The 27316-nt window shown below is 51.8% G+C and overlaps 1 protein-coding gene across 1 annotated transcript in view; it reads right to left on the bottom strand.

Moving 5' to 3' along the window:
• The window catches only part of LTBP2 (latent transforming growth factor beta binding protein 2), a 101215-nt gene that overhangs the window by 54948 nt on the left and 18951 nt on the right, over window positions 1–27316 (bottom strand). Inside the window, exon 3 of the mRNA XM_059182810.1 lies at window positions 24629–24878. Coding sequence (XP_059038793.1) covers window positions 24629–24878 — 250 coding nt within the window. The remainder of the gene's footprint in view (window positions 1–24628; window positions 24879–27316) is intronic.

Below are 27316 nucleotides of genomic sequence, written 5' to 3'. Positions count from 1 at the left end.
CTGTCACTTCACAGTGTACCACGGACCACTGTATATGACGGTGTCTGCACTGCAGCGAGTGGGAGCGCATTGTGGACAGTGAAGCTGAGGGAGCAGTTCCTGGCTCAAAGTTAGACAACCAGTAAATCAGGGCCCTGCGATTCCAACCCAGAGCATCCTGACTCCTGTGCCCCCTAACAGAGCCTGCGACAGAAGCTCAGCCTAGGAGTATCCGCTCAGGTCTGGAGGGCGCTCCTTCCCCCAGTAGGTCCCTCCTTCTCCCAGTAGGTCCCAACCCCAGCCTTTCCACTGGATTCTTGCCCAAGTGGGATAGGTGTGGGCCCCTCTCCTTCTGCTGTCTCTACTCCAGCTCTGTTGACCCTGGTGCCTAGGCCAGGAGCAAGCTTCCTCTTATCCTTTCCTGGCAGAAGCCAAATCAGGAGAGATGTCAGTCATGGGTACCCCAGTACTTCCCTAGGCAGTGTTTAGCCCTCCCTGAGGCCCCTTTACTCAGAGCTTGGCTCCCATAGGCTTTTTTTTTTTTTTTTTTAAGATTTTATTTATTTATTTGACAGAGATGGAGAGAGCACTAGCAGGGGAAGTAGCAGGCAGAGGGAGAGGGAGAAGCAGGCTCCCCGCTGAGCAAGAAGCCTGACATGGGACTTAGTCCCAGGACCCTGGGATCATGACCTGAGCCACCCAGCGGCACCTCCCATAGGCTTTAATGCTGCTCTTCCTTCCAGGGTCACCAGCAGCAAATCCTTACCCTGATAGGCCCCAACCACGCCTCACCCTGCTTCCTGAGTTTGGGGTCTGGAGTGGGAGAGAGGACCGATCAGCCACTTGAGAAGTTCTGGGACCTGTAATGGGCCAGAATTGAGAGCCCAAACCTCAGGCACCTGCTCATTTCCAGGAATAGATCAGCACAACCAGCTGGAGCAGAGAACAAAGTCCTTTCCAGAGCTTCCCAGAGTGTGCCCGAGAGTGGGGGTTTGGGGGGAACTGGTGGGTGGTGGGAGACCCCTCCTGCTGGCACCAGGCTGGGGCCATGGCTCAGCTTAGTGCCAGCATCGCAAACCACCCTAGAAAGATGAAGGGAGTAGCTCATGTTCTGCCCAGTTCTGCACTTTTTGAACTTGGCCAACGAAGATCTCCCCAGTTGGGTCAAGATGGAAACTCAAAGGCTTCTTTCTTGGTAGTTTGTTGTCTTTGTGGTCACTGCTGTCACTTGTTTCTCTAACAGAACTCAGTGCTGATGGCCCCAAGATTCCCAAGTTTAAATCCTAAGGCCAGTGGTTAATGTTGCAGGGAAGAAAAAAGCCACCGCCAACAAAGAAACTCCTATGTTCGAACCCTAGTTGTAGATAGGACCTGGCTGTACCGACCCAAGGGAACAGGATTCGGCTAGGCAAATGTCAGTTCGTCCTCTTCTAGCTGGATGGCCTGAGCAAGTCATGAAGCTCCTCTGAGCTTCAGAATCCTGTTAGTAAAAGTGGGAAGAGCGAAGCCACGTCATGGGGCCGGAGAGAGGACTAAGAGCAAGAGCGAGGCCATGTGATTACTTTGCAAATGTAAGTAAATAGTCGTAAGTTGAAAAATATGCCAGAATTTTAAAACCGCATGAATGACAACAAAAGAAGTGCGAGATGCAGTTCAGACAAGCCACTGAAAATTCTTCTTCATCTAAGGGGAATGAAAGATTCCCCAAAACACTTTGTTATACTGTCCAAGCATCCTTGTATGTAAAAGGCCCAGTGCTCAATCTGGTGTCCACACATTTTTAACAACCGGAGCCTCCTGAATCCAATCCACTGTCATCTACAGCTGGGATGGGGATTTGAGGTTAAATGACAGAAATCAAAAGTTCTGCCTTGTCCGAGGGGCTCACAGCCGAGTAAAGGAGGAAGCTCCAGTTCTTTGAGAGTTTCTACCTCTTCTACCAAAATTACCCTGTAAGGCAACCCCCATCTCCCTTCAAAGCTCCAGCTCAGTCCTTAGAGTTGGGTGGGGAGGCCCCCAATGCGAGGAGGGGATCTCTAGCTGGTTGCCTGTGCCATCAGCACCTAGAAGGCCATAGGCAGCTGGGATGGGGTGCACATTGCAAACTGTGGAGTTTGTAAGCCCCGTAGTCTGGCTTTGTGCTATCTTTGCACTCATTTCCCTTAAGTGATTCACAAGCCTTTAGCAAGAGCCCAGTTGCCTGCACATCCTAGTCTCAGGTCGGCTGGGGGTGGGGGACATCAAGGAAAGGGTGTGGCGCCAAGTTGGGCCCAGGGTGGTCTAAAGAAGCAGTGCCCCCTTAAGGACAAGAGTGGTAACAACAGAAGCAAGCAAGACCTTCATGGAGGAGACTTTCTTGGACCACAGCCCCCCATAGCAGAGGCTCCATCTACTCAGCCTTGGAAGAGCTGCTTTGGTTTCATCAACGAAAGTGGTTCTTGGACGTTCCTGGCACAAGAAGAGAATTTGCTATCTCTCTGGGATTGTTCCAGGCAAGTCCTGGCGAAGCAGCCACAACGGACCAGAACAGCTGTCTCTAGACATTAGGATCGTGTGGATCAGGAAAATTTTGAAACAAATGTAGGGGAACAACATAAAGTTGCCAAACTTTTGTTTAGGTAAGTAAGAAATTCACACACACACACACACACACACACACACACCCCTACCATTTATTACCCCCATAATTCCATGGAAGAAAAGACGTTTCAATGCCCAAAAGAAACATTTGAACAATCCTAACTTCATGGAAACCTCACCACATTGACTATTTTCTTCATATCTTCATGGACCAGTGAAAAAAAATCATGACAGGCTGGCACCAAACCAAAAGGAAAACCACTGATCTACAATCTGCTCTAGTCTGAGGGCTTTGGGGGCTCTTTTGACCAATTTGGGAGAAGAGAAAAACAAACAAACAACAAACTTCCTGTCCCTGCTGGCTGGGATCTTTGGGTCTAAGTGAAAACTGCCCAAACAGTGCAGACCCACAAGGATGTCACTCAGTTCCTTGTGCTGTGCCCACATTCTGCCATCCTGAAAATATATTTAAACCCCGGTTTTCAAAAGCAACTGCGGAGATAAATGGGTGAGAGGCACCCTGCCCTCCACCCTGTCCAAGTGCCCCCTGGGCCTGGAGGGTCCACGCTATCTACTTTACAAATTGGTCTTCCAAATACTGTTTTGTTTGTAGAGGCTTTTGCTGCTAAAAGAAAGTTTAAAAGCCTCACTGCACGGTGCATAGAATAATTAGAGCTACGTCTATTGAGGACAGAGCCAGATACTTTTTTTTTTTTTTATCTTTTATTTGTATAGATTTTATTTATTTGAGAGAAAGGGAGAGTGAATGAGTGGGAGAGCATGTGAGCAGGCAGGGGGGAGGACCAGAGGGAGAGAAAGACTAGCAGACTCCCCGCTGAGCAGGGAACCCCATGCGGGCTTGATCCCAGGACCCTGGGATCGTGACATAAGTCAAAGGCAGATGCCTAACAGACTGAGCCACCCAGGTGCCCCAAGCCAGATGCTTTAAATGCATCATCTTAACCACATTATTTTATTGCATAGTGCAAGTAAGTTGCAGAATAACATGGACAGTATGCTTCCAGGTTTGTGTCTTAAGAGAAACTTCTCTTTCCCCCTATAGATATTTATACAGGCACAGGAAAGATCTGGAAGGATCTGTAAACAGTGGCTGCCCCTGTTTCTACATTTTTGGAATTTTTTTCAGTAAAACATTTTTACAGTAAACACGTGTCATTTCATAATAAAAATAAATCTCTTTTCCACAGCAGCTCCATTTTATAGATGAGGAGAGTGAGGTTCAGGAAAAGCATGGTAAATGTGTACAAATAAGTTGAACCCAAAGTGGACATGATGGCTAACAGAGCTACAGGAATTCATATGTCAGAAAGACCACAGCATCTGAGCTGGGGCTTAAGAGAGGGGTAGGGTTTCCATAGTCCAAAATGAAGAGGAAGACATTCCAGCTAAGAAAAATATTATAAGATTGGGGCGCCTGGGTGACTCAATGGGTTAAAGCCTCTACCTTTGGCTCAGGTCATGATCCCAGGGTCCTGGGATTGAGCCCCCCATCGGGCTCTCTGCTCAGCGGGGAGCCTGCTTCCCCCTCTCTCTCTGCCTGTCTCTCTGCCTACTTGTGATCTCCGTCTGTCAAATAAATAAAGAAAATCTTAAAAAAAAAAAAAAGGAAAATATTATAAGACAACCCCTGGAAGGGGGAAGCATGGGCCTTTTTCACAGGAAAAAAAAATACAAATGTTTCCTAAGCACATGAAAACATGCTTCTTCTTTTTTTTTTTTTCAAAGACTTTATTTATTTACTTATTTTAGAGAGCGAGAGAGAGCAAAAGAGAGTGTGAGCAGGGGGAGGAGCAAAGAGGAAGGGGAGGGAGGGAGAAAGAATCTGAAGTGGGCTCCCTACTGGTCACCGAGCCTGAAGCCAGGACGCTGAGATCATGACCTGAGCGGAAACCAAGAATGAGGTGCCCACCTGACTGAGCCACCCAGGCGCCCTGAAGATATGCTCATTCTGGGATGTGCTCATGAAAACTACTCTGAGATAGTATTTTTAATCCATTAGATGAGCAAAAATTCAAAAGTTTAATAACAGACTAATCTGGCGAGATTGTACTGAAACAGGCACTCTCAAACGTTGCTGCAGGTACCTGAACTGATACAGCCCTTAGGAGAGCAATTTGGCAATGTCTCGCCCCACTGAGTGCATCGATGCTTTGCTCTGACAGTTCTAGCTCCAAGATGTTGCTGCAGACAGAGCTGCCATGTAGGCAACTGTAGCCACCCTGCCCCGGTCCCCTTTGTAGCTGGTGTGCTTCCCACAGGCTGCATGGGAGTCTTTCTCTAGCGGATTGAGGGCAACCACCTGACAAGCCCTGCCCATCACCAATGTCTGCCAAGACAAGACCTTCCCAAGCCTAGCCCCTTGCCTCCAGGGGGTACAATTCTGCAAGCTCCATCTTCAGTCACGCCTTGCCTTGATTTCTTTGGGATCAATCCTTGCTCTTTCCACTTTCCCATTCTGCTTCCCTTCCTTGTCCATCCCCCAATAAATCACACACTGGAAGCCTCGTCCCAGCTCCACCTCTAGGGGAGTCTGACCTAAAACACTTGGGAATATCCGAAATGATGGATGAACAAGATTATTCATAGCAACACTATTCTGTAGTAGCAAAATATTTTGTAAGGAATAGAAACAAGATAAATGTCCTCCGGTAGGAGATTGGTTAAACAAACTAGGATATATCCACAGGATGGAGTCATACGCCCTCGAAACCGAGAGAAGCGGCTTCTTTACATCTACAGAAAAGCTCTCCAAGACATACTGAAAAGTGGAAAAACAGCCCAGATCTGCTCCACCAACCGTTTTTATACGGATGGTGAACTAACAGGTTTTGTTTTTGTTTTTTTTTTTTTAAATATATTGGAAGGGTTGAGAAAAGTCAAAAGAAAAATATATTTCATGACATGGTAAAGTGATAGGAAATTCAAGTTTAAGTTTCCACAAATAAAGTTGAGTTGGGACAGAGCCATGCTCATTGACTGTGGTCGCTTTTGCTCTAAAGGGCAGAGCTGAGAGGTTGTAGAACGATATGTCATTCAAAGCCTGAAATATTTACTATCTGGCTTTTTATGGAGAAGTTTGATGACTCCTGGTGTGGAGTACATGAACTTTTGTGTAAACGTAGAGAAAATAAGCACATGTGTTGCATTTATTTGCATCTTTATAAAGCAACCTAGGAAGGCCACCTTGGAAACTAATAACAGCGGTTACCTATCTATGTGGGGTGCCAGGGAGCGGGAAGAGGGCAGATGGGGAATAAATTCATGCCACAATTTAATGAATGCTCACTCTGCGCCAGCCTCCATGCCAGTAATACGCACTGCCCACAACCTCTCATGTAGGTCTCTCATAGCTCTAAGACTTACTCATTATTCCATTTCCTAGCCAAGAAATCAAGAGTAGCAAGTTTCCATCCCTTCCTGAAGGTTATATGACTCCCAAGGGCAGAAGCTAGGTTACCAAACCAGGTTAAGTTCATCTTAGAGCTACCCCACCATTTGTTATTGCTGTGTCACCGTTTTACAGATGAGAACACTGAGATATTTGGGGGGACTGAAGAAGAACAGGCTCCAGGCCAGAGGGTAGACAGCATGACTATCAGAGAGGTGTCTGGGCTGTACTGAATGGGTGAGAAGAGTCTCTGAGAAGCCCACCTTCTTGCACTCATCCAAGAAGAACTTTCTCAGTGCCTGCCACTTTCCAGGCACCATGGTCCAAGGATGACAAAGACCCTCTGCCCCTCTCTGCTCTGGTGGGGGTCTGAGCAAAGGGTCCAGCCTCCCAGCAAAGATGTGGGGGTACAGGAGGAACTGCATATCAGCCTTGAGTTGTTCATGGTCTTCAAGCAGATGTAGGACATGATGAACTAGGCCTTTTCAAATGGTTATTACTCGAGTGAATGATGACCCAGGAGGAGACAGACCAGAGAGGGGCAGGCTGGAGGCCAGCTGGAAGGCTTTGGCTGTGATCTAGGCTAGCAGGGACCACGGATGGGACCAAGAAGAAAGTCTGGATTCAGGGGATGGTTAGATCATGGGATATTCCCAGTTGTGACTAGACCAGTGGGTGGAGGGAGCTCCAGGAGCCAAGATCTCAAGTGGGAGACCCAAGAAGTGGCTCAGTTTTGGACACAACGAGGGTGGAGTGCCTCAAGATGGATCTCCACATGGAAGCAGCCAGGAGGCAGCACTCAGGGGAGACACAGGGCACATTCGGGAGTGCTGTAAGGACAGAGGTCACCGAGCTAGGAGGGAGGGAATGACAGCACTCAGGGCAAACAGGCAGAACAAACCAGGCTTCAGAGCTCCTTGCTGGACTGAGGCACTGACTCTGCTAACACTTCCCAATTTCAGGAGCGCAAATGTGTTAATGAATGGACTGGTCTCCGTTCTAAGTTTTGTTCCCATAAATTCGTCCCAGCCTTTGGCACCTGCTCCTCCTTGTCTGCTAGCACAGGGTAAAACAAATGAACAAGCAGTCAAGGCATATGAACAGAAAATGTGGCAGTGGCCCCTCTCACTTCCCTTGACAGTGTGTTCTTCTCACGGCTATGTGTGTGTGCCTATAGCTGGCTTTTATTTTGAACACACAGATGATCGTCATAGTTTCTGCTAATTAAGCCGTTCTCAGCTCTAATCATGGGATTAATTACATTGATGGCATTGCTTATGACTTGTAGGCACCCTGAATGCTACACACTTGGAGAAACAGAGGAGTGAGGAGAGAGTAAGCAAGGGAGGGGGTCCTGGGGACGGACCACCGACGCCTGAGGGCAGACAGAGGAAGAGGCTGTGAAGGCATCAGAGAGGGAGCAGCCAGACAGATGGGAGGGGGACAGGGAGAGAACACGGACGGCCAGGAGGGCCTTCCCAGAATGCCGTCTCTGCTTCTGGCCCTCCTGTGACTGCAGGCCCCCCTAATGGCAGGTGCCCAGGCTCTAGCACCCCCAGGTGGCCCAGGCTCCCCTGAGGATCTGGATGCTGGCAAGGCAAGGGAAGCCCTTGCAGAGCTCTCTTTCTGCTCCTTCTTTCCTCAGGCCCAGGTCAAGGTCAGCCAGCCTTTGTGCCAAACCCTCAGGGACCCAATGTAGTGTCATTAGACCTCCTGCTCTGGGCCCTGCCACAAACCTGCCTGGCCTCAGCCAAGGGAAAGGGGACACCGGGCCAGGGTGGATCAGGAGGAGGGGACCCTGTGGCCATCGGTAGGAGCCAGGAGCCCACTGATTTAGGCGATGCACAGCTCACGGGCTGAGCAGGTGAGGTGCAAGCTGGCTAAGACTTAGCAGCTATCACTCTCCAGTGTCTGGGTACCAGATGTGCCAGGCTGGTGGGCTCTCTGATGATACTGTGAGGGGGGGGGGGCTTGAGCAATAAAGATGGATATGTATTGAGTGCTCATTCCTCACTGTGTATTTTTAAAATTTTTTTATAGATTTTTGAGGGAGAGGGAGAAGCAGACTCCCCGCTGAGCAAGGAACCCGATGGGGGACTTGATCCCAGGACCCTGGAATTGTGACCTGAGCTGAAGGCAGATGCTTAACTGACTGAGCCACCCAAGCGCTCTGTGCTGTGAATTCATTGTTATGTTTGCCTTACGTTATCTAATTTTCATAATCACGTTAGGGGCTAGGTATTATTTTTAGCCTCATGTTTCAGAAAAGGAAATTGAGGCACAGAGAAGTTAAGGAACTTGTCCCAGATCATTCATCTAGAGTCACTCTGTCCAACAGAACTTTCCATGGGGATGGAAATGCTGTATGGTCTGCACTATTCTGTACATAACTACCAGCCACTGGTGGCTTCTGAACACGTGGAAATGTGTCTAGTGAGGCTGAGTTTTACATTAAATCAAATTTAAATAGCCCCATATGGCTGGTGATTACCATATCGGACCGTGCAGTATAAAAAAGTGGAGGGGTCAGCACTGGAACCTCAAAAGTCTATCTTGGCCTGTGACTATGTGGATAGAGTTCCCCCGGCTAGCCTCACTGTGCTCTCTGTCCCTTGAAGGCTTCGCTCCTACCCTGGGCAGGAGGGTCCCCCGACAGTCCTCACTGGGATCAGAGCCATCCTAAACCCTGCTCTCCGGCCCCAGACCGCAGCATCTGTCTTCAGATGTGAGGAGAGGTGTGACCGGAAAGAGACTGGGTTTGCAGAGGACAGACCGAGGACCATGCCACAGGGGAGCTGCTTTCTGCACAGTGTGAGGAGAGGTGTTTAGAGAGCCAGAGTTGACTAGCGACAGGGTGACCCCTGAAGAGGCAGGTACTCCGTGTGCCTGGATAGTGGAGCTGTGTTCCTGAGTGCCAGAGAGGAAGCCGGGGGCTTCTGGGTTCACAGAAAGCTCAGCAGGGAGGTTCTGGGGGGACCCAGCCCTCACCCTCACTGCTTGGCACACTGATTCGGCGTCATCAGCACTAATGTGGATGACATGTCTGAGAGCTGGCTGTCCTGAGACCTCTTTTGTCATTCACCGTGCTGTGCCCACCCTGCTGTGCCCAACCCCTGGGACCCCAGTGGTCAGCGGCACCCCCAACCCAGCCCCACCTCAGCTACCTGTGAGTCCCGTCCTCTTGCTCCGAGGTCTGCTTCTAGCTCTTTCTGTGCCCACACCCTGGTCTGAGAGAGCTGGAGATCTGGGACACAGTCCCCAGGGGATGCCTCTTCCAGGCAGGGGCAGGGGGTGAGAAGGGGGCAGAATCCTGGTGGGGAGGGGTCTGTCCTCTCCAGTCTCTGCCCGCTCTGCTGTCTCAGCTGGCTCAGGAGGAAACACAGCCTCCTGTTTCCTTGCAGGTTGGCGGGAGTTGTGCATGTCTGAGGGAATGTCTGTGAGGCACAAGCCAGGCCTGGGGCCAGACCCCTACCTCCAGACCGCCGCCTCTAGACCGCCGCCTCTAGACCCCTGCCTCTAGACCCCCGCCTCCAGACTCCCGCCTCTAGACCCCCGCCTCCAACTCCCGCCTCTAGACCCCCACCTCTAGAGAAGTAGCAGTTGCTGCCTCAGTCTCCCAAGGGCCCAGACAGCCTGCTAGGCCTCCTCACTTTCCTCCACCCTCTGGATCCCTCATGACCTCATGTTGACAAACCATTTTCCACTGAGCAGCCTGCCTTGTAGGCTGTCAGGCTGCCAAACCCTGCCCCTTGAGACTCTGCAGTGCCTTTTTTTCTCTCCTGGCTGGGCACCAGAGCTGGGCAGGGGAGCTAGAGTGGGCTACCCAGGGCCCTGGAAATGCCCCCTCTTTTCTACCTAGCTTGCCCAAGTGTCAAACTGCTGGGGTCATCACCCTTCCCCTCCCAGCAGAGGAAAGGGCCCCTCCAAGAACTTCTCTGTCTCCCTTTGGCCCAGCAGACCACCCACAGGCTACAGCTCGGCCAGGACCACAGATTCCCCCCAGAGTGGAAGGCAAGGGACCGAGTCTTGTATTATCTTTATATTCTTTATAGAGTCATCACAGTGCTGGGCACACAGCTACTGTCCCCAGATAGTTATCACCGTGAACCCTCAACTGCTCCGCGGCCTCTTCCAGCCCTCTCTCCTCACTGGAGCTCTCTCTCCAGGCCTGGCTGGGCCCCGCCCCACAGCACCTAGGGCCAGCAGGCAGTCCGAAACCTTTGACTCCAACCTCCCCTACGAAGACTTGTCAGTTCCTGGGGAACCTCGATGTCATGAATTCATCATTCACCTACTTCCAAGGTACATGTATGAACATTTTATAAGGTGCATAATTCCACATGGGCACTGTAGGGAAGACATCATGCCCCCCCCCAAGTGCAGAGGCAGAGGGTGGGGTGGGGAAGGGCCTACCCTTGGTGCCTTCATGTGAACTAAAAAAGGGGCCCCTCTAGGTGTCCAGTTTGCACAAGCAGTCCCATTTCTTTCATGGTGCCAAAGCTGGCTGAGAACACAGGCTAGAATTTAGCTGCATTTGTAACCTGATCAACATCTTTGTACAGGATACAACACATACACCCATATCCAGCAACCCTGGGATGAGACCCTGAACGTGGGTGGTTCATGACCATCCAAGAGCAGAAAGGCAGTAGGTACCAGGAGTCTCATAGCTGGAGGCACAGGGAAGGCTTTCTAGTGGTTGTGTGATATGAGCTAGAGAAAGGGGTCAGGACGGCAGAGTCCACCCAAGGCAGAGAGAACCCTGAGCTTATGGGGAAACATTCCGGCATGTGCTGCTGTTGTTCAAGGAGAAGCCTTGTCTGGTTAAAGATAAAACAGAAGGGGCCAAAGATGACAGAAAATAAAAGCAAATAGCTCTAGAGTGCTTGTAACATCCAGGCCTGGTTCTCAGCACTTTCTGTACATTAACCAATTTAACCATTTTTAAAATTAGGAAGTCGATATTATTATTATTATTCCCATTTTACTGATGAGGCACAGAGAAGCTAGGTAACTAGTCTAAGATCACACAGCAATGACTAACGAGCTGGGAATCAAACACAGCCTATATAGATATTCTGGTTCCAGAGCCTGTGCTCTAAACCTCTACATTATCATGGCAGCTTGAGAACTATGTCTTGGGACTGAGCCACGGAGCCAAGGGTCCCTGCGTTACCCTGCGTATCTCATGTACAAAGCCCATCCCACACTTTCTGCTCTCCCTGAAGAGCAACAGAGGTCATAAGCAACAGAGGGTCGTAAGCAACTGCTCCGGGAGATTAGAGGAGGAGGAGGGCCTGGAGGTGACGCAGGGAAAGGAAAGAGCTTTAGGCTAAGGGGATTGAGCTAGGACCATCTCCGACAGCCATGAAGAGCCTGGGGAATGGGCATTTCACCACCATCAAATTGGCATGATACTCCCACCTCCGGAACCCCTGAGTTCCCAGCTCAAGGCCTGCAGGGCCGCTTTCTGCTCCATAACACACCCCCATGCACAGAGCTTAGCAGGCTTGCCTCATCAGACAGCAGACACAGGCCTGTGATGTCAGATGAGTTTATCCCACTTTTGGACCTGCAAAGAGAGACCCACTCTGTGTGTGGAGGGAGAGCTAGGTCAAGGATATACTTCTCAGGGGCAGGCCAAAGTTCCAGCAGCCTGCAGCCAGCCAGCTCTTCCAGGGGCTGAAATTGACCCCGGGACCATAAACAAAAGGTTTCTATGAGAAGGAAGAGCCCAACCTGACGAGTCTTCATCAGACATCTACTATCAGACATTTAAAAAATTTTTTTGCTAGACTCTTTATGTTTGATACCTAACACGATTAGCACAACAACCTTAAGACGTAGGGATGACAAGCCTCCCATTTTAGAGAAGAGAAAACTGAAGCACAGAGAGGTTATCACTCTGGCCAGGATCAGCACCAGCATGGGGACTCTCCAGGCCGGAGCTCCCCCTGCCTTTGACACATGGTGCTGCTCACCCTTGCCCAGAACAAGAAACCTCACTAGGACCAGAAGCACCTTCATGTGGTCTGGGCAACCTCTCAGAGTTTCTAGGTATTGCTGCTGCTTTTCTAATGTAAACAAAAGGCCCAGGTAACCCAGAGTCCAGGGACAAATGAGAGTGGCTGCCATTCATAGAATGTTGCCAGATGCATTTGGAAATATTAGTAAATTCTCCTGACAATTCTATAAGGAAGTGATGGACATCCCCATCTTACAGATGAGAACACTGAGGCCTGTCGAGTTCAATCACTTGCTCATGGCAGGCATAGCTGTTAAGTGGTAGGGCTGAGATTCAGACCCTGACTTATCTAACCGTAAGACATCACTAGTTCCACAATCCCTCCCTCACATAGCACTGCCTGTCCCAGGGCCTCTGACCTTGACCCCCAAAAAGAAAGAAATGTAGGATGAATGGATCTCCAAAAGCACGGGCTGTCTGAGGTCCCTCTGCGGGACTGGATTCCCTTGAGAGGCAAGCCCCACCGTGCTCCGGGTGCACACACGGGTGGACATGTCAGGCAGTAGCCCGGGGCTGAGGCTCAGCAAACCTTGAAACAGACATGCGGTAGCTCTGGAGGGTTTGATCTGAAATCTTCATTTTGCAAGGAATGGGGATTTTTCTTTTCAAAAAGCACTGGACTTCCTTGAATTTTAGAACTTTCACAAATATTTTTTTAGGAGAAAAAAAAAGAACAAAACCCCCCCCACAAAATGCCTGTTGCAGCTACTCACTTCCACAATGAATCATGGACACAAAACCACAGCTATGCGGCTAACAAAGCAACTATGTGTTTTCACATTTTGTCAGTGGAAATCATCTAGCGATCTTCACGATGTCATCTGTAGGCAGAGGGATGGGCGCGCACATCTGGCTGGGCCCTAAGCAGCCTGTCTCACATGGCTATCAGATGACTTTGCATTTAATTCATCTTTCCTTTCTAATCTTTTTCTGGGAAATTATCTGGCAAGGCTCAAACCTTCCTTCTTATCCCTCCCCAGAGTGGGGTGTGTGTGTGTGTGTGTGTGTGTGTGTGTGTGTGTATGCATACTCTCTTGTGTGTGCATGGGCACGTGTGCGCACCCACACTCACGCATGTACACCCCAGTGATCAGGAGAGGAGTGCTGAGACACTGAGTCAGCTCCACGAGTGGAAATGAGTATACATTTGAGCCGCTTTTTACTAGTGTTATCACAGTGCCCCTTCACTTTGGTAAAGCAATTTTCACCTGGAAGCTTACAGCGCCTTTTCTGACAGCAGCAAATTCATTACCTGATGGCAGATTTAAAGGTCGTGTAACTGGAGAAACTACCGGACCCATAAATCAGAAACTTCCTCTGTGTCCCGGACAAGGGGTGAAACCTGATATGCATATATATTTTAAAACCCTGAGCTCAAAAGGAGAACTCACAAAGCCTGAAAAAAATCTCCATTATAATTTCTTAGCGATGTTCTTTCATACAGATTGCCCACCCATGCCGTGTACGCACGCACACACACACACACACACTACCCGGAGGGTGACATTCACTGAGTAGCCGCAGTTCTGTACAAAGCAACCAGATGGGACAAACCGTCCCTCGGGGCATCTGAGAAAGAGCACTGAGTCTTTCCAGTCCCTTCTTGCTTCATCCCTCCCTAACCTTTTCCTTTCAAACAAAAATCCTAGAGGACTTTGGTCAGTTCAATGCAATGAGTCCAGTCACAAGCCTGAAATGTTTGTTGTTCCTATTTTTTAAGCTGGATACTGGGAACTGCATAGATTATATTTTAACGACCCCAACAAGCTGCCTTTGTTCCCCACACAGGGAGGTGGAGAAGCTACTCCAGGCTCTTGCCGGGGGTTCTGTAGTTTTCTGCAAAGATCCTAGATGCCTTGCCTGTGGCTCCCTCACTAGGTTTGCTGCTCTGCACTGGCCTGAGATCACCTGCTCTACAGGCTGGTTAGCAAAAGAGCTGCTGGCAAGGGTTCTGGAGTCTTGAGGAGAGCTGGGCTGGAATGGCCCTTCCCCGCAGTGCCACTGTGAGGGCTCGTTGGTGGGCTAGAGATCTTCCACTTGCTCCTCTAGACCTTTCTCCACCCCACTCTGGGCCCTGGGGGCTCCTTGGCCCTCTGCCTTCCTGTCCTGTTCGGCCCATGTGGGAGCCCAGCAAGAGGGCAGGAGAGGGAGTGGGGGTATCGATCCTCCCAACTCCCTCCTGACAAGCACAGTGCGGGGGTGGGGGGTGTCAGTGTCACGACCCTCCAACAGAGGCCACCTCCCTGTCATGGCTCTCTCCTGTGCCTGTAGCTGCTCTGGTTCCAGTAACCACTGGCACCCTGCCCCCTCTGACCCCATCCGAGCCTTTGCAAATAGACCCTTTCTCAAACTCTTCCTGCGGCGTGTGCCATCTGTTTCCTCCCGGAACTCTGATTAATCCAGATAAGAAAGAGTCTCCTCTCTCGAGGACTGAGCCCTCAGCCATGTGACTCAGCACTTTTAAACTTCTTTTATTTTATTCTCAACACAACCCTGTGCAGCCAGGGTTCGCATCACCCTTTTATACCGAGCCTCGGGGAGGAGAAGAAACACACAGCATCACGCGGCTGTGAGCCACAGAACCAGACATAACAGAGGCCAAGCTCGTCACCGCCACATCACATGGTCCCATACTTAGGTGGTGCCTGTTGAGTGCTCTCCTGGGGGGGCCCAGTTGACTCAGTAAAGTTCCATCAATGGTAGGTTAAAATAACAACCATACCCACACACAAAAAATTTAAAAAATTTTTAAAAATAATAAAACCCAGTCCCAAATTCTACTCCAGCATAACTTTATCCCAACCCTAGCCACAATCCTAGGGTTAAAATCTCACTGCCATACCACACCAAAGTTTCCTCTCTTCTTTCCCTCACCACAGCCCTCTTGTGAAACAGAGTATTACCCCAACCACAACCCCAATCCCACCCACTCCTAACCCAACATTCACCACCATAGCCACAATTCCAGGCTGTCCCCTCAGGGCAGGACTAGGGTCCGGGCAGCGGTGAGCCCTGGGAGGTCTCCTGGACCCCTCTGCTCCTGGGTGATTGTCCCCATCCTGTCTGCGGGTACAGCCCTGCCACCTCACTCCAATCAGACTCAACGTGATTGGCCAGAAGACATTTGTGTCATGTCACTGCGCCGGTGACTTCGGTGTGGGGAGGGCCAGGGGAGGAAGGGGGAGGCTAGGAATTCTAGGGCGCAGCGTTGATGGTGGTGAGGAAGAGGGAGGGCAGGAAGCTCTGTAGCTTTCTCTGTCATTGTGCTGCAGGCTGTGGGGAGGGGAACAGCTTACATATCAGAGACCTGTCAAGGGCCAGGCCCAGGGCCGGCTGGGAGGGAGGCTGCGTGGGAGCCTCCTCTGTAATTGTGCCCAGGGAAGTTCTGAGAATGTTCAGCTCTGGGAGAATCCTGGAAAAGGGTCAAACAGCCCTCATCAGAGATGTTGGGGTTGCCTCAGGCCAGATGGTCACCTTCAAGCTTAACTAGGAGAGAAGGGAGTCAAGAGAAAGTGTGCAAGAAGCAGACACCATTTCCCTGAACCCTGCCCACTGGTCCTCCATGGGGAGTAGAAGGGCTGTTAGAAGATGCTGGGCTCCCTTCTTCCCTGAGCACTCAGAGGCCTGAGCTTGGCAACTCCACCAATCCAGTGGTGTCTGCGCTGGGCTGAATGCCTTTTCTTCTTGATCCCTGGCAGGACCACTAGGCCTAGAGGTAAAGCATAGCCAGAACACACGCCTCAGGTCACACTCACAGCCCAGAGCCTTTGTCTTTTTGTTATTCATACACAGCTAGCCAAGGCCCTGCCTAGGCCCTGAGCTCTGTGGGTCTCAGGTACATATGTGGGCGGAGGAGGTGCATATTAACGCTCTACAAAGCCTAGAACCCCACCCTCCACCCAACACCATTACCATTTCAGAGAACTCTAGAAGGGACCTCAGCAGCCACACACAGCTACAAAGGACAACTTTGAAGCAACATGCTTTGTGGGGCACATTGGAAACCTCTCCCTCCTGAGAAGAAGCCAGGTCCAGGGTCACTATATACAGCTGCACAGGCTGTGCACTGCACAATTCTTGGGGTACCTATCAGAGAGACTGTGATGTAATGACTATCTCCTATTGTATCCAGTGACTGAGAAGTCCAGCACAGAATTACCCATCTCCCTCCTCTCCCTGGTGGGAATGGAGAGCTTCGGATCTAGCCACTTCCTCCAAGCAGTCTTCTGGGCACTGCTGAGGGACCCTCCACAAGCCTTCACGGGGCCCATCTACACTGGCAGAACCCCCCAAGAGCAGCAGGGAGAGGGGCGTGGGCAGTAAAGGAAGTGTTTGGCTGAGACGCGGATTTTTTTCTACTCTCCTCAAAAAGCAGCAGCAGGGCTTCTGGGATTTCAGATTTGGGAAAATAAAACCTCTCCATTTGTTCTGGCTGGAGGCCCACAAGTTAGCATCTCCCTCTGACTGCTCCCCACCAAGCTCTCCCTCTTCCAGACCCACAAACCATGGAGAGGGGCTCATGGGGCTCTTTTCAGGCCCAAGAGACTGAAGAACCTGGACGGGAACCCTCCCCCCCTTCATAGCTGCCACAGTCCTGTACCAGACTCCTGGCACCCTCAGGGTCTGCTAAGTCTGGCTCTGCCCCATTTCAGCCACTGTTAGAGGACAAGCATTGCCCTAGGCCCACCCTGTCTCCAGAGCCCCCAGGCCCAGGAGTACAGAGTAGGCAGATACCCACCTGCTGGGAGGACTGGAAGTTCCCCCTTCCTGATCAATGTCATGCTGGGGGATGGGCTGAGTGTCAGCTCAGAAGGAAATGACCCAAGACCATCTTTCTTTGCGGCAGGCAGCCACAGGGGATGCACTGCGATAGAGATTGTTATTCAGTAGATATTTATTTATTGAGTGCTTACTGTATATGAGGCACTGTTCTAAGGTATTGGGATATGTCAGTGAACAAAGCAAGATCCCTGTCCTTGAGAAGCTCACATTGTAGCTGGGGGAAAAGACAATAAACACTAAACATGACAAATAAGTTAGCTATATGTATGCTAGAAAATATAAAGTAAAAAGTACTGTGAAAATAAAAAGTGAACAAGATGAGAGGGATTCTCAAGTTGGGGGGGTTGCAATATTAAGTAATAAAGAGATAGGAGACATCTCCCTCCTGGGAAGGAACCAGGTCTAAGATCACCATATACAGCTGCACAGGCTGTGCACTGCACAACTGTTGGGGTGTTCATTGTAGATGTTATGATCTGCACTGTGAAGTACATCCCCTGGTTTGTGTCCAATGGTTAAGTTCAACCCTAAGTCTAAAACCTTTAAAAGGTGGTCAGAGAGGGCCTCAGTAGGGAGCTTCTCCTGAAAGTAACCCACGTACAAATAGGAGGCATAAGCAAATACCACAGATCACTGTCAAGACTGTTAACTAACAATACAAACCAGCACATGCAATAAACATTACAGTTCACAAAGCCATCTTTTGCCCACAATGTTTTTCTTAATCCTCACAACATGCCAGTGAGGAAAAAACTCTCTTTCCTATTTTATAGATAGAGACATGAAGTCTCGGTGAAGTTCAGTGGCTAGCCCAAAGCCACAAAGCAACTTAGTGTCCCAGCTTGGAAGCAAAATTGGGTTTCCTGATTCTTTCAAAATAGTGTATTCAAGGTCTTAAGTGTTGGGGAACTCCAAAATAAACCCCAGGGGGCAAGCATGGGCCTCAGAGTTACAAAAACAAATCAGAAAAAAATAAGGCTTAAAAGAAAAGAAAAGGGAAGGGAAGGGACGAAGGCACTCTATTCCCAGAGATCTCAAAATCTTGACTCAGCCTGGATTTTAGTCGCCCTGGCAGGGAGGCGCCACTGCATGGCCCCCGTGGAAGGGGGACCCGGTGTGAAAGACTGCAGGCTGCTAACCCCACTGCGACCTTGCAAGGAGGATGCGAGACCAGATTGTCGGGGATGGCAAAGGTCTGTCCCCATGAGGGCAACGTGTGTCCTTGTCACAACCTCGGAAATGGGTCACAGGGGGTGAAAGGGGAGTAAGCACACATCGTCCTCTGGATGGAAAATGGCCTGATTCTGAGACCATTAACTCGAGCTCAGAGCAAATCAGGTCTCTGATTTACAAATACGGAGATGGAGGCCCTGGGAGGCCAAGGAGTTTTCCAAGGCCTTCTAGCATGCGTGAGTCGGGCCCTCAGCAGGTCCCAGGGGAACTGGAGAAAGGTCTTGGGTCCAAGGGGCCTTGAAGGCGGAGGAGGGAGGACAAACAGAGGGCCACGTCACCCAAGGGAGCCAGCAGAGGGCGGGCCTGCAGCAGACCAGCAGAGCTGAGGAGGGAAGTGGGAAGGGGAGGGAGCTGAAGCAGGAGCCTGGTGCTGAGGACCCCGGCCAGCCGTCAGTCAGGATCTCCCATGTTCCCAGAATACACTCAAAATCCCACTGCCAACCTTTGTCCTGCCTCAGTTTCCCTACCTGTAATTCCAGGCGGTGGGGTGGAAAAAAACCCATCCTGGCAAATGGGGTACTTCGCTCTGATTTGTCATAGGCACGGGGGATAGAAAGGTAGGGTCAGAGATTTTGCATTTATTGGACCTCCAGACGCCCCTCTGATCCCCCCCAACATACGTTATTTCAGTGAACTCTCTCAACCACCCTGTGAGAGGGGCATCCGTTTTCCCATTTCAGAACCCAAGAAACCGAACTGCAGTGGGGCAAAGTGGGTGGCCTGACTAGGTTGTGAGGCACCAGGGTTTCAGTTCTGCCTGGCTCGCAGACCCAGCGCTCTGCCCTGAGACGCACAATGGCTGCTCCTTTCTGGCTCTGGGTCATCCATCTCCTCTTTGCCATTCTGCTAGGCAGCAGGTGCTGCCCTGGCCCCCAGGAGGGGAGCCCGGGTCTCCCCCCACTGTGGCTCCTGGTGCAGTGATCTGCTTGGGAAGTCGCCCCACTCCTCAAGCCTGGCAGAGACCACCCCTTGGGAGCTGAGACCTTTTCCCACCTAGAGGAGGCCCAGGCAACCTGTGCGCTCACTCGCAGCAACCGCAGGTTAAGGGTCCTTAACAATAAACACTAAACATGACAAATAAGTTAGTTATATGTATGCTAGAAGGGCATAGATGGCTGAGGTAGAAAGGTCGGGGCTGAACAAGTCTGGGGTCCTGCCCTGAGGCGCGAGTCCCATGACCACCACACATAGCCAGTGTGGCCTCGTGCACACCACTGAGGCTGGACCTTCAGCAGCAGCTGGGCCAGGACCGGCCCCCCACCCCCAGCAGACAGAAGCCAGGGGAGGTTTGATACAGGCCCGCATCTCAGGCCAGGCTGGGGGACTGGGGACAAGCCCCCTCACCTCTCTGAGCTTCGTCCACAGAAGGGGAACGCTGGGAACTGTGGCCCAGAACTGTGAGAGGTCCGTGAGATAAAGGGGTGAAGAGCCAGGCCTGTCACTGAGCACACATTCACCCAACTCCATCTGGGGCCTGTTGTGTTCAAGTGCAGGAAATGCAGCAGCAAGAAAGCAGAGAAAAACCCCTGTCCTGGGGCGTCTGGGAGGGTCAGTCAGTTGAGCATCTGCCTTCAGCTCAGGTCATGGTCCCAGGATCCTGGGATCAAGCCAGGCAGCGGGCTCTCTGCTCAGGGGAGCCTTCTTCTTCCTCTGTGTGGGCTCTTTCTCTCTCAAATAAACAAATAAAATCTTTGAAAAAAACAAAAACAAAAAACCCCCGTCCTCCTGGACCTGACCTTTCACTGGGGTAAGAAAAACAATAAATCAAATAAATAAATAAATAAAACACAGAAGATGCTAGTGCCATAGAGAAAAATTACTGGGGTGGGGTAGGGAGTGTTTGGGACTGTGCAGTTTTAAATCAAATGAACAGTCATCGTGCCCCTCCCCCACCACCACCTGCCCAGGAAGAAAAGACCTGAAGGGGGATGTGAGTATCTAGAAACAGTGTTTAATGCGGGTTATATTGTATCTCCCCCCAAAATGTGTTGAAGTCCTAACTCTTGACCTGTAATTTGGGGTCTTATTTGGATATGGCGTCTGTGCAGATGTAATCAGTTAGGTTTAGATGAGATTATACTGGATTAAGGTGGACCCTAAATTCATACACGCATGTGTGCACACATACACAAACAGCAGGCCATGCGACAGTGGAGGTAAAGACTCGTGTGATGCAGCTACAACACAAAGGAAACCAAGGAATGATGGGAGCCATCAGATGCTAGGAGAGAAGCATGAAACAGATTCTCTCACAGAAGGAACAACCCGATCGACACCTTGATTTTGGACTTCCACCCAACTGTGAGAGGATACACTTCCGTTGTTTCAAGCCACTCAGTTTGGGGTCGTCTGTTACGGCCATCTTAGGAATTACTAACACAGTATGCCAAGGAAGGGAGTGGCAAGGGCAAAGGCCCTGAGGCAGGAGCATCTCTGGTATGTTTGAGGAAAAACCAGCTGGTCAGTGTGGTAGAAGCAGAGTGAATGGGGGGAATGACTGGTGAAAGTTGACCTCAGAGATGTCAGAAAGGTTTGGGGGCCAGATTGTGGAGGGCTGCCCTGTGGCAAGCCCCTGACAAGGGGAGCTGTTACACTTCAGATGGGGGGGGGGTCCCAGTGGGAAGGGGTTGCAGTGGTGGGTTTGGGTGGCCCCCCCATGATCTTTGTTTCCTGGAGTTACATCTTTGAATATGTTGCATTAAATGGCAAAAGGAATGACATAACACTGTATGTTAACTACACTGGGATTAAAATTTTTAAAAAATGGTAAAGAGCAATGGAGGGGCAGGTGGAATTAAGGTTGCCAATGAGCTGGCAAGAGAGGGAGAGTGTCCTGGAGTACCCAGGGGAGCCCAGGGTCATTACGTAGGCCCTTAAAAGTGGAAGAAGAAGGCAGAAGAATCAGTGAGAGATTTAGCCAAAGAAGGAAGCAGAGAGCGGTTGAACACATGAAGAGTTCACGTGCCATTGCTGGCCTGGAAGACAGGAAGGGCCACAAGCCAAAGAGTAGAGGTGGCTTCTAGACACTAGGAACAGCCTTCCAGTGACAGATAGCAAGAAGCGGAGAACTGCTATGACACATCCCCTTGGTCCCCTTTCCCATAGGGATGGTAGAAATGGTCCTGGTGGAAGGAGCCCGCCAGCCAAGCCCACTACGGGGGCCGCAGGGGGCATCTGCTAGTCATGGCTCCCCTGAGGCTGGGCGGGCTCTGACGGCTCCCCAGAGCGGGTTTACACACACACACACACACAGCCACCCGGGGTTTTGTCTGCTCTTTGCCACCCAAGACCCTCTAGCAAAAAGCACCAGCCTGCTGATGGTCAAAATATATTGAGGACTAACCCCTGTCAGGCACTGTATTGTGTGCTCTACTCACATGGTCTCATGTCATCCCTTCTGCACTCCTACCAGGTGGGGACGATTGACTCAGAGAGGTTTGGAAACATGCCTCGTGTCACACAGTTGGTGAGCAGTAAATCCAGAATCGGACCCCCAGGATGATCTGAATCCAAAGCCCAGGCCAGACCCTTACTCCTCAAGGTGTGGTTCGGGAACCTGCGGCCTCAACCCCGAGACCACGATAGAGCTGCTGTCCCCCCGCCCCCCTGCAGAATCAGCAGCAAGTTCCCGGGCAATGCTTATGCCTAGGGCAGTTTGAGAAGCCCTGAGGTAAAGCAGGTTTCCACCGCTGGCCACCCCCAGCTTGTTGTAACCACCCCCCCCTCAACCTCTTAAGACCTGTCCCCAGCTGCCTGGCTCTGGCTCCCCAGGTGGGACAGGCCCTCTGGCCAGGCTTGGGGAAGAAGCCTAGACCCGGGTCTCAGAAGGAGTGTCCAGGCCCCTCCTGCTGACAGCCCAGGCCACAGCTGGACAATGTCAACCCTTGTCTGCCTCTCCTCAGGGTGTGCTGCTGTGGCTAACTAAGACTCTCCTGGCCCCTCCCTTTTGACTTCCTTCTGGAACGAAAGTCTCTTGGCCTCTGTTCTGTGCTCTCCTGAAGGGGGTCTCTGGCCATCACCAATCCTTACAGTGTCTCCCCTCCCTAAATATTTTGATGTCCCCCCTGCCCTCCAGCTTCTAGAATGCCCCCAGCTTCATGTCACTCCCTCTATCTGGACACCAAAGGCCCGTACGAGCTGCCATCGGGAAAGAGGCCAACGGCTGCTTGGGGAACCCAGCCAAGCTCACAGGAAATGTCTGACACCACCAGGCAAGCGGGATTTGGCCTCTCAAAGCAAAACACAGCTGGGCCGACAGTGGGCCACTCGGACTTTCCCAGATTTCATGGCACTGAGGTCCCAGGGCAGAGACAGACTGGACTGGCCTGGAGGCAGCGGTGCATTCCCGACATCACAGTAGCGCCTGGCCAGGGAGCCTGTGAGGCTGGAAGAGGATGTCCCTGCTGGGGGCCACCGACCTCCCTGTGGGCCCTCGCCCTCCACTGCCTCCTGCAGGCATGTGAATCCTTTGCCCGGGATTGGAGGGCTCACGTGGCTCCTCTTGCCCTAGGCTTCCTCCTCGCCCCAGCGTGGGGCCTCATCCATTCATTCACTTGGCTTCCGTAAACTGAGCACCGGCAGTGAGCCAAGCCTGGTGTCAGGTCCCAAGGCCGCCTGCACAGTCCCTACTCTCCAGGAACTCGTGCTACACCATGGCCACAAGCAGACCGCCTGGAGGGAGAGTGGGGGGTGCTCTGCCAGAGGAAGCACAGAGCCCCCCTCTTCCTGCACTCAGAAAAGCCAGGGGCTGGTGCCCTTGGTTCCAGGTACAGGGTGAGGGCTCACCGAGGGTTCCGTGGTGGGCAGGCCCTCTCTTCGGTTACTCTTCAGTTTGGACCCAGTGAGGCAAATGCAGATGGAGCCGTCTGCATAAGCTAAGCCTGTTGGAGGAGCTTTAGGGAGATCCAAAGAGCGAGAAGCAGGGTCTCCGCCTTCCAAGGCCGGGGCCACACAGTCTGGTTACAGACGCAGGGCACAGATGCACAGGGTATGCGCTGCAGGGGGTCAGAGAGCTGGGCGCAAGTGATCAGCGGGGCTTTTTGGAGAAAATGGCACTGGGCCTTGAAGAGTAGGAGTGGGATGGGCTGGGCAGGTGGGCTAGGGGATACTAAACAGTTCTGACTCAGGGGTGCAAGGGGCAGAATGACCTGCCAGGCAACCATCCCCCGTATTCACTTGTGTGCACACACAGGAGTTCCATGCATTATAAAAGGAATGAATCCTACAAGACAGAAGCTTGTACGGGAATGCCAGGCTGGAAGGACTGTGCTCCCATCCTGCCCGGGGCTGATCCCGGAGTTGGTACCTCTGGTGTTCTTCCAGGTGCCTTCACACCACGCCTACCCACCTTGGACCAGCAGCTGGGACCAATCATCACAGGGCTCAGGCCCTGCCCACCTGCTCACAGCCAATCCCAGATCATCCACCCCGGCCCTGTGTTGTCTATCTGGCCCTTGGCTCCGCCCCCCGCTCTGCCCCAGCATTCCAAGGTCTTGGCCGAAGTATTTGGCTCTTCTGGTTTTGATCTGGATCTCCTTAGACCTCAATCAGTGTTCATCCTTCTGTTCTTTGTGCTTCTGGCTACCCTTGCAAACTAGCTGCTTGGGTGCTTGAGGCTCTGGGACTCTACCTTACTGGGACCCAAGTTGCTCCCTGCTTTGGAGCTGCAGGATAATCTCAAGCTCCTTTCCCTTCTCTCCTGAGCATTCCCACTGGGGCCCTCACCTTGAGGCTAGCCTCCTCTCCCTGGTTCTCCTGGCCTCCCAGAGAACAAGTCCTTTTTCCCCTTAGCTCAGCAAGACAAGGTTGCAACATTTCAGAAAGAACATCTTAAGTAGGAAGCGAATGGAAAAACTCGCCTGAAAAACCAAAAGGAAAACACAGCCTCTAGAAATGGACCAGTTTACAAAGTTCAGATTTCCTGTCCAGAGAGAGAAAAAGTCTAGCCAGGTTGGCTGGCAAGCAGGCCAGGGAATCTGGCCCACGAATGTTTCCCTTGCCCACATTTTATTCTACACCCTCCCCCCCACACACACTCCTGCTGTTCCCTTCAAGGAGAGAAGTTACTGCTGGGCAGTGAGTGAACCGAAGGGCTTCTTTGGGCAGAGGGGGCCTTCCTGCATGGACCACAGGCTGAGGAAGAGGGGGACGAGGAAAACATTTAGAAGGCATTTACCATGTGCCGTCCCTGTTCTAAGCACTTTCTTTATATGAATTGACTTTATCCTTACAACAGTTCCATGCTTGTGGGGATCATCGTTGTCCCCACCTTGCTATGAGGAATCAGAGAGGGCAATAACTTGCCCAAGGCCACCCAGCCAGGAAGTGGCCACGACAGGATTCGAAACAAGAGCGTGCGGGCTTTATGCCATCAGCTTTCTCCCAGGACCTGGAGGGTAGAGACTCCATCCCAGCCTGGCAAAGCCTGTGCCAACCCCACCACTCACCTCTCTGCTCACTGCACCTCTGTTGGGGCAGGGAAAGGGAAGGAGAGCAGAGAGGAGGAAGGATAATTCTGGTCTTTGCCACCAAGGTCTTCACCCAAAGGGTCCTAAGGAAGAAGCCCTGCTCTGGAGGGACTGTGCCCCTGGACCCGAGGTCCCACTGAGGAGGGGACTTACCTGGCCAGCGGCAGCTGGGATGCCAGTGACCGTGCTCTGGGGGTCGTGGTGCTTTCTCTGGCCACGCTGCTCCTGCGCAGGTTGGGGGACCCCTCGGCTGAGCGTCGGGGTGCTGGCCTTGAGTTCTGGGGGTCGAATTCCTCCTCAGGAATTACCTCCTCGCAGCGGGCTCCGCGGAAGCCAGAGCGGCACACACAGAGCTGGGGCCGGCTGCAGGATCCCCGGTTCTGGCAAGGCGGCTGGCACACAGCTGGGGAGACAGGGAGAGGGATGAGGGTTGGGGCCGCGGTGGGGGGGCCTGATGCTGTCCTGTCAGGAGGGCCACTTCCTCCCTTACTCCGACAGGAAAACCCACTCTGGCCTCAGAAAGCTCCCTGGGTCAATCTGCTGCCCCTCCCCGCGCAGGTCCCCAAGGTGGGGCTACCCTGTCATCTCAAACAGCCCATCAAGGATTGAGGGACCAAAGGTGCGGAGCACTCCCGGCAGGACACCTGACTTGGCATGCTTGTGCTCGCTTTTAGTTTTAGAATAGCACTGAACACCTTCCTTGGTCTGATCTCCCTCTAACAATAAACCCTCTAGCCAGACTGGCCTGTGGGTACAGTCTCTCTTCTCTCTGCCTTTGTGGGCACTGTTTCCCTTCCCTGGGACTTTTTCCCATTCCCGACCATTTACCTAAGTCCTACTGTTCCTTCAAGGCCTCCTCCCCATCCCTGATGACCGCCTCCAGCCAGTGCGCCCTCCTCTGAGCAATGAGGACCTGCGCTCCCTCTGCACACCCCACATCAGGCACACCCCGAGGGCCGCAGTCAGTGTGATGGGTTCTGCACGTACATGGCTCAATTCCCCAGCTACTGTGATCAAGCCTGGTGACTGCCCCTTACACCTCTGTGCATCCTTAGCTCCCAGAGGACACGTGACCATGACACCAGGGGCAGGGCCTTGTCCTTATGTTCATCAGGGTAGCCACTCTCTACGGAGTGCTTGCGCTTTGCAGGCAGTGTACTTCACAGGTACCATCTCATTTAAACCTAACGACAATCTTTTGTGGCTCGTGTTGGGATGCTCATTCTATAAATAACGCCTCAAGCTTGGAGAGGTTAAAAGCTTGCCTGAGGTGTGTTTGACTGCAAAGGCCAAGTTCTTTCCTCCCACAGCCTCCCAGCAGGGCTGGTGTGGTCCTTCCTCCCTACAATTTCTGAACCTTGACCCAGAGCCAATGATGAAGCAAAGGGGTCTGTTGGCTTCCAGTTGGCCACCAAACGCCTGGCCCTTTGCAGGTGGGATAGCACCCCATCCCTCTCCGAAGCCTACACTGAAAATCTTAGATGGTGATGGAACATGTTTTCCAGCTCGTGCACCCCTTCAATGGACATTCATAGAGCACTCACTAGGTGTGAGGCCTGTGGGAGAGAGGGTCCCCCTCTCTCTCTTTTTTTTTTTTAAAAGATGTTATTTATTTTCGAGAAAGAGAGTGAGAGCAGATGTGAGTGGGGGCAGAGTAAGAGGGGAGGGAGATCCCCAAGCAAATTCCATGCTGAGCACGGAGCCCACCTTAGGGCTAGACATCATAATTTTTAGATCATGACTTAAGCCCCAAATCAAGAGCAGGTCGCCAAACCAACTGAATCACCCAGGTGCCCCGAGAGGGCCCCTCTCTTAAGAAGTGTACTGTCTCGGGGCGCCTGGGTGGCTCAGTGGGTTAAAGCCTCTGCCTTCGGCTTAGGTTATGATTCCAGGGTCCTGGGATCGAGCCCTACCTCGGGCTCTCTGCTCAGCAGGGAGCCTACTTCCTCCTCTCTCTTTGCCTGCCTCTCTGCCTACTTGTGATCTCTGTCTGTCAAATGGATAAATAAAATCTTTAAAAAATGAAAAAAGTGTACTGTCGGGATCCCTGGGTGGCTCAAGATGGTTAAGCGTCTGCCTGCAGTTCAGGTCGTGATCTCAGGGTCCTGGGATTGAGCCCTACATCAGGCTCCCTGCTCACCAGAAGGCCTGCTTTCCCCTCTGCCTCTCTCCCCTGCTCATGCTCTCTCTCTCAAATGAATAAACGAAATCTTTAAAAAAAAAAAAAAAAAAGACCAGGGTGCCTGGGTGCCTGGGTGTCTCAGCCAATTAAGGGCCTACCTTCCACTCAGGTCATGGTCCCAGGGTCCTGGGTACAAGCCTGGAGTTGGGCTCCCTGCTCAGTGAGGGGGTCTGATTTTCCCTCTGCTCCTCTCCCTACTCATGCTCTTTCACTTTTTCTCTCTCTAATAAATAAAATCTTAAAAAAAAAAAAAAAAAAGTATACTGTCTCACATGGAAGAAGGGACAGTCATGGAAGGCTTCCTAGAGGAGGTGATGCTGATCAGAGACACAAAGCATGAGTTGATTGGGCATCATGTCAATCAAGGGCAATCTGCCTACTCAGGGGAAAGCAGGGGAAATACCAGGTCTCACTTCAGGATTCCTAAACATGAGCTAGATCCTCATGCCAGAGCACTTTCCTCAGTGTCTTGGCATGACTTCCCGGCAGGCTTCAGGTCTCCAGACAAACAGAGCAGGTCAGAGAATTATAAACTCGAGCGCTTCCCCAAACACCAAGTGTCACCGTGGCAGATTTGGGCCTATGGCCCAGCTGCCGCTCCTTCTGCCCAAGCGGACTTGGCCCCCCCGACCACTCACCAGGCCCCACCACCACCAGAG

Source organism: Mustela lutreola, chromosome 7, assembly GCF_030435805.1.
Source record: "Mustela lutreola isolate mMusLut2 chromosome 7, mMusLut2.pri, whole genome shotgun sequence".
NCBI lineage: Eukaryota > Metazoa > Chordata > Mammalia > Carnivora > Mustelidae > Mustela > Mustela lutreola.
The sequence above is the reverse complement of the archived record's forward strand: the minus strand, read 5'-3'. Positions and strand labels throughout refer to the sequence as shown.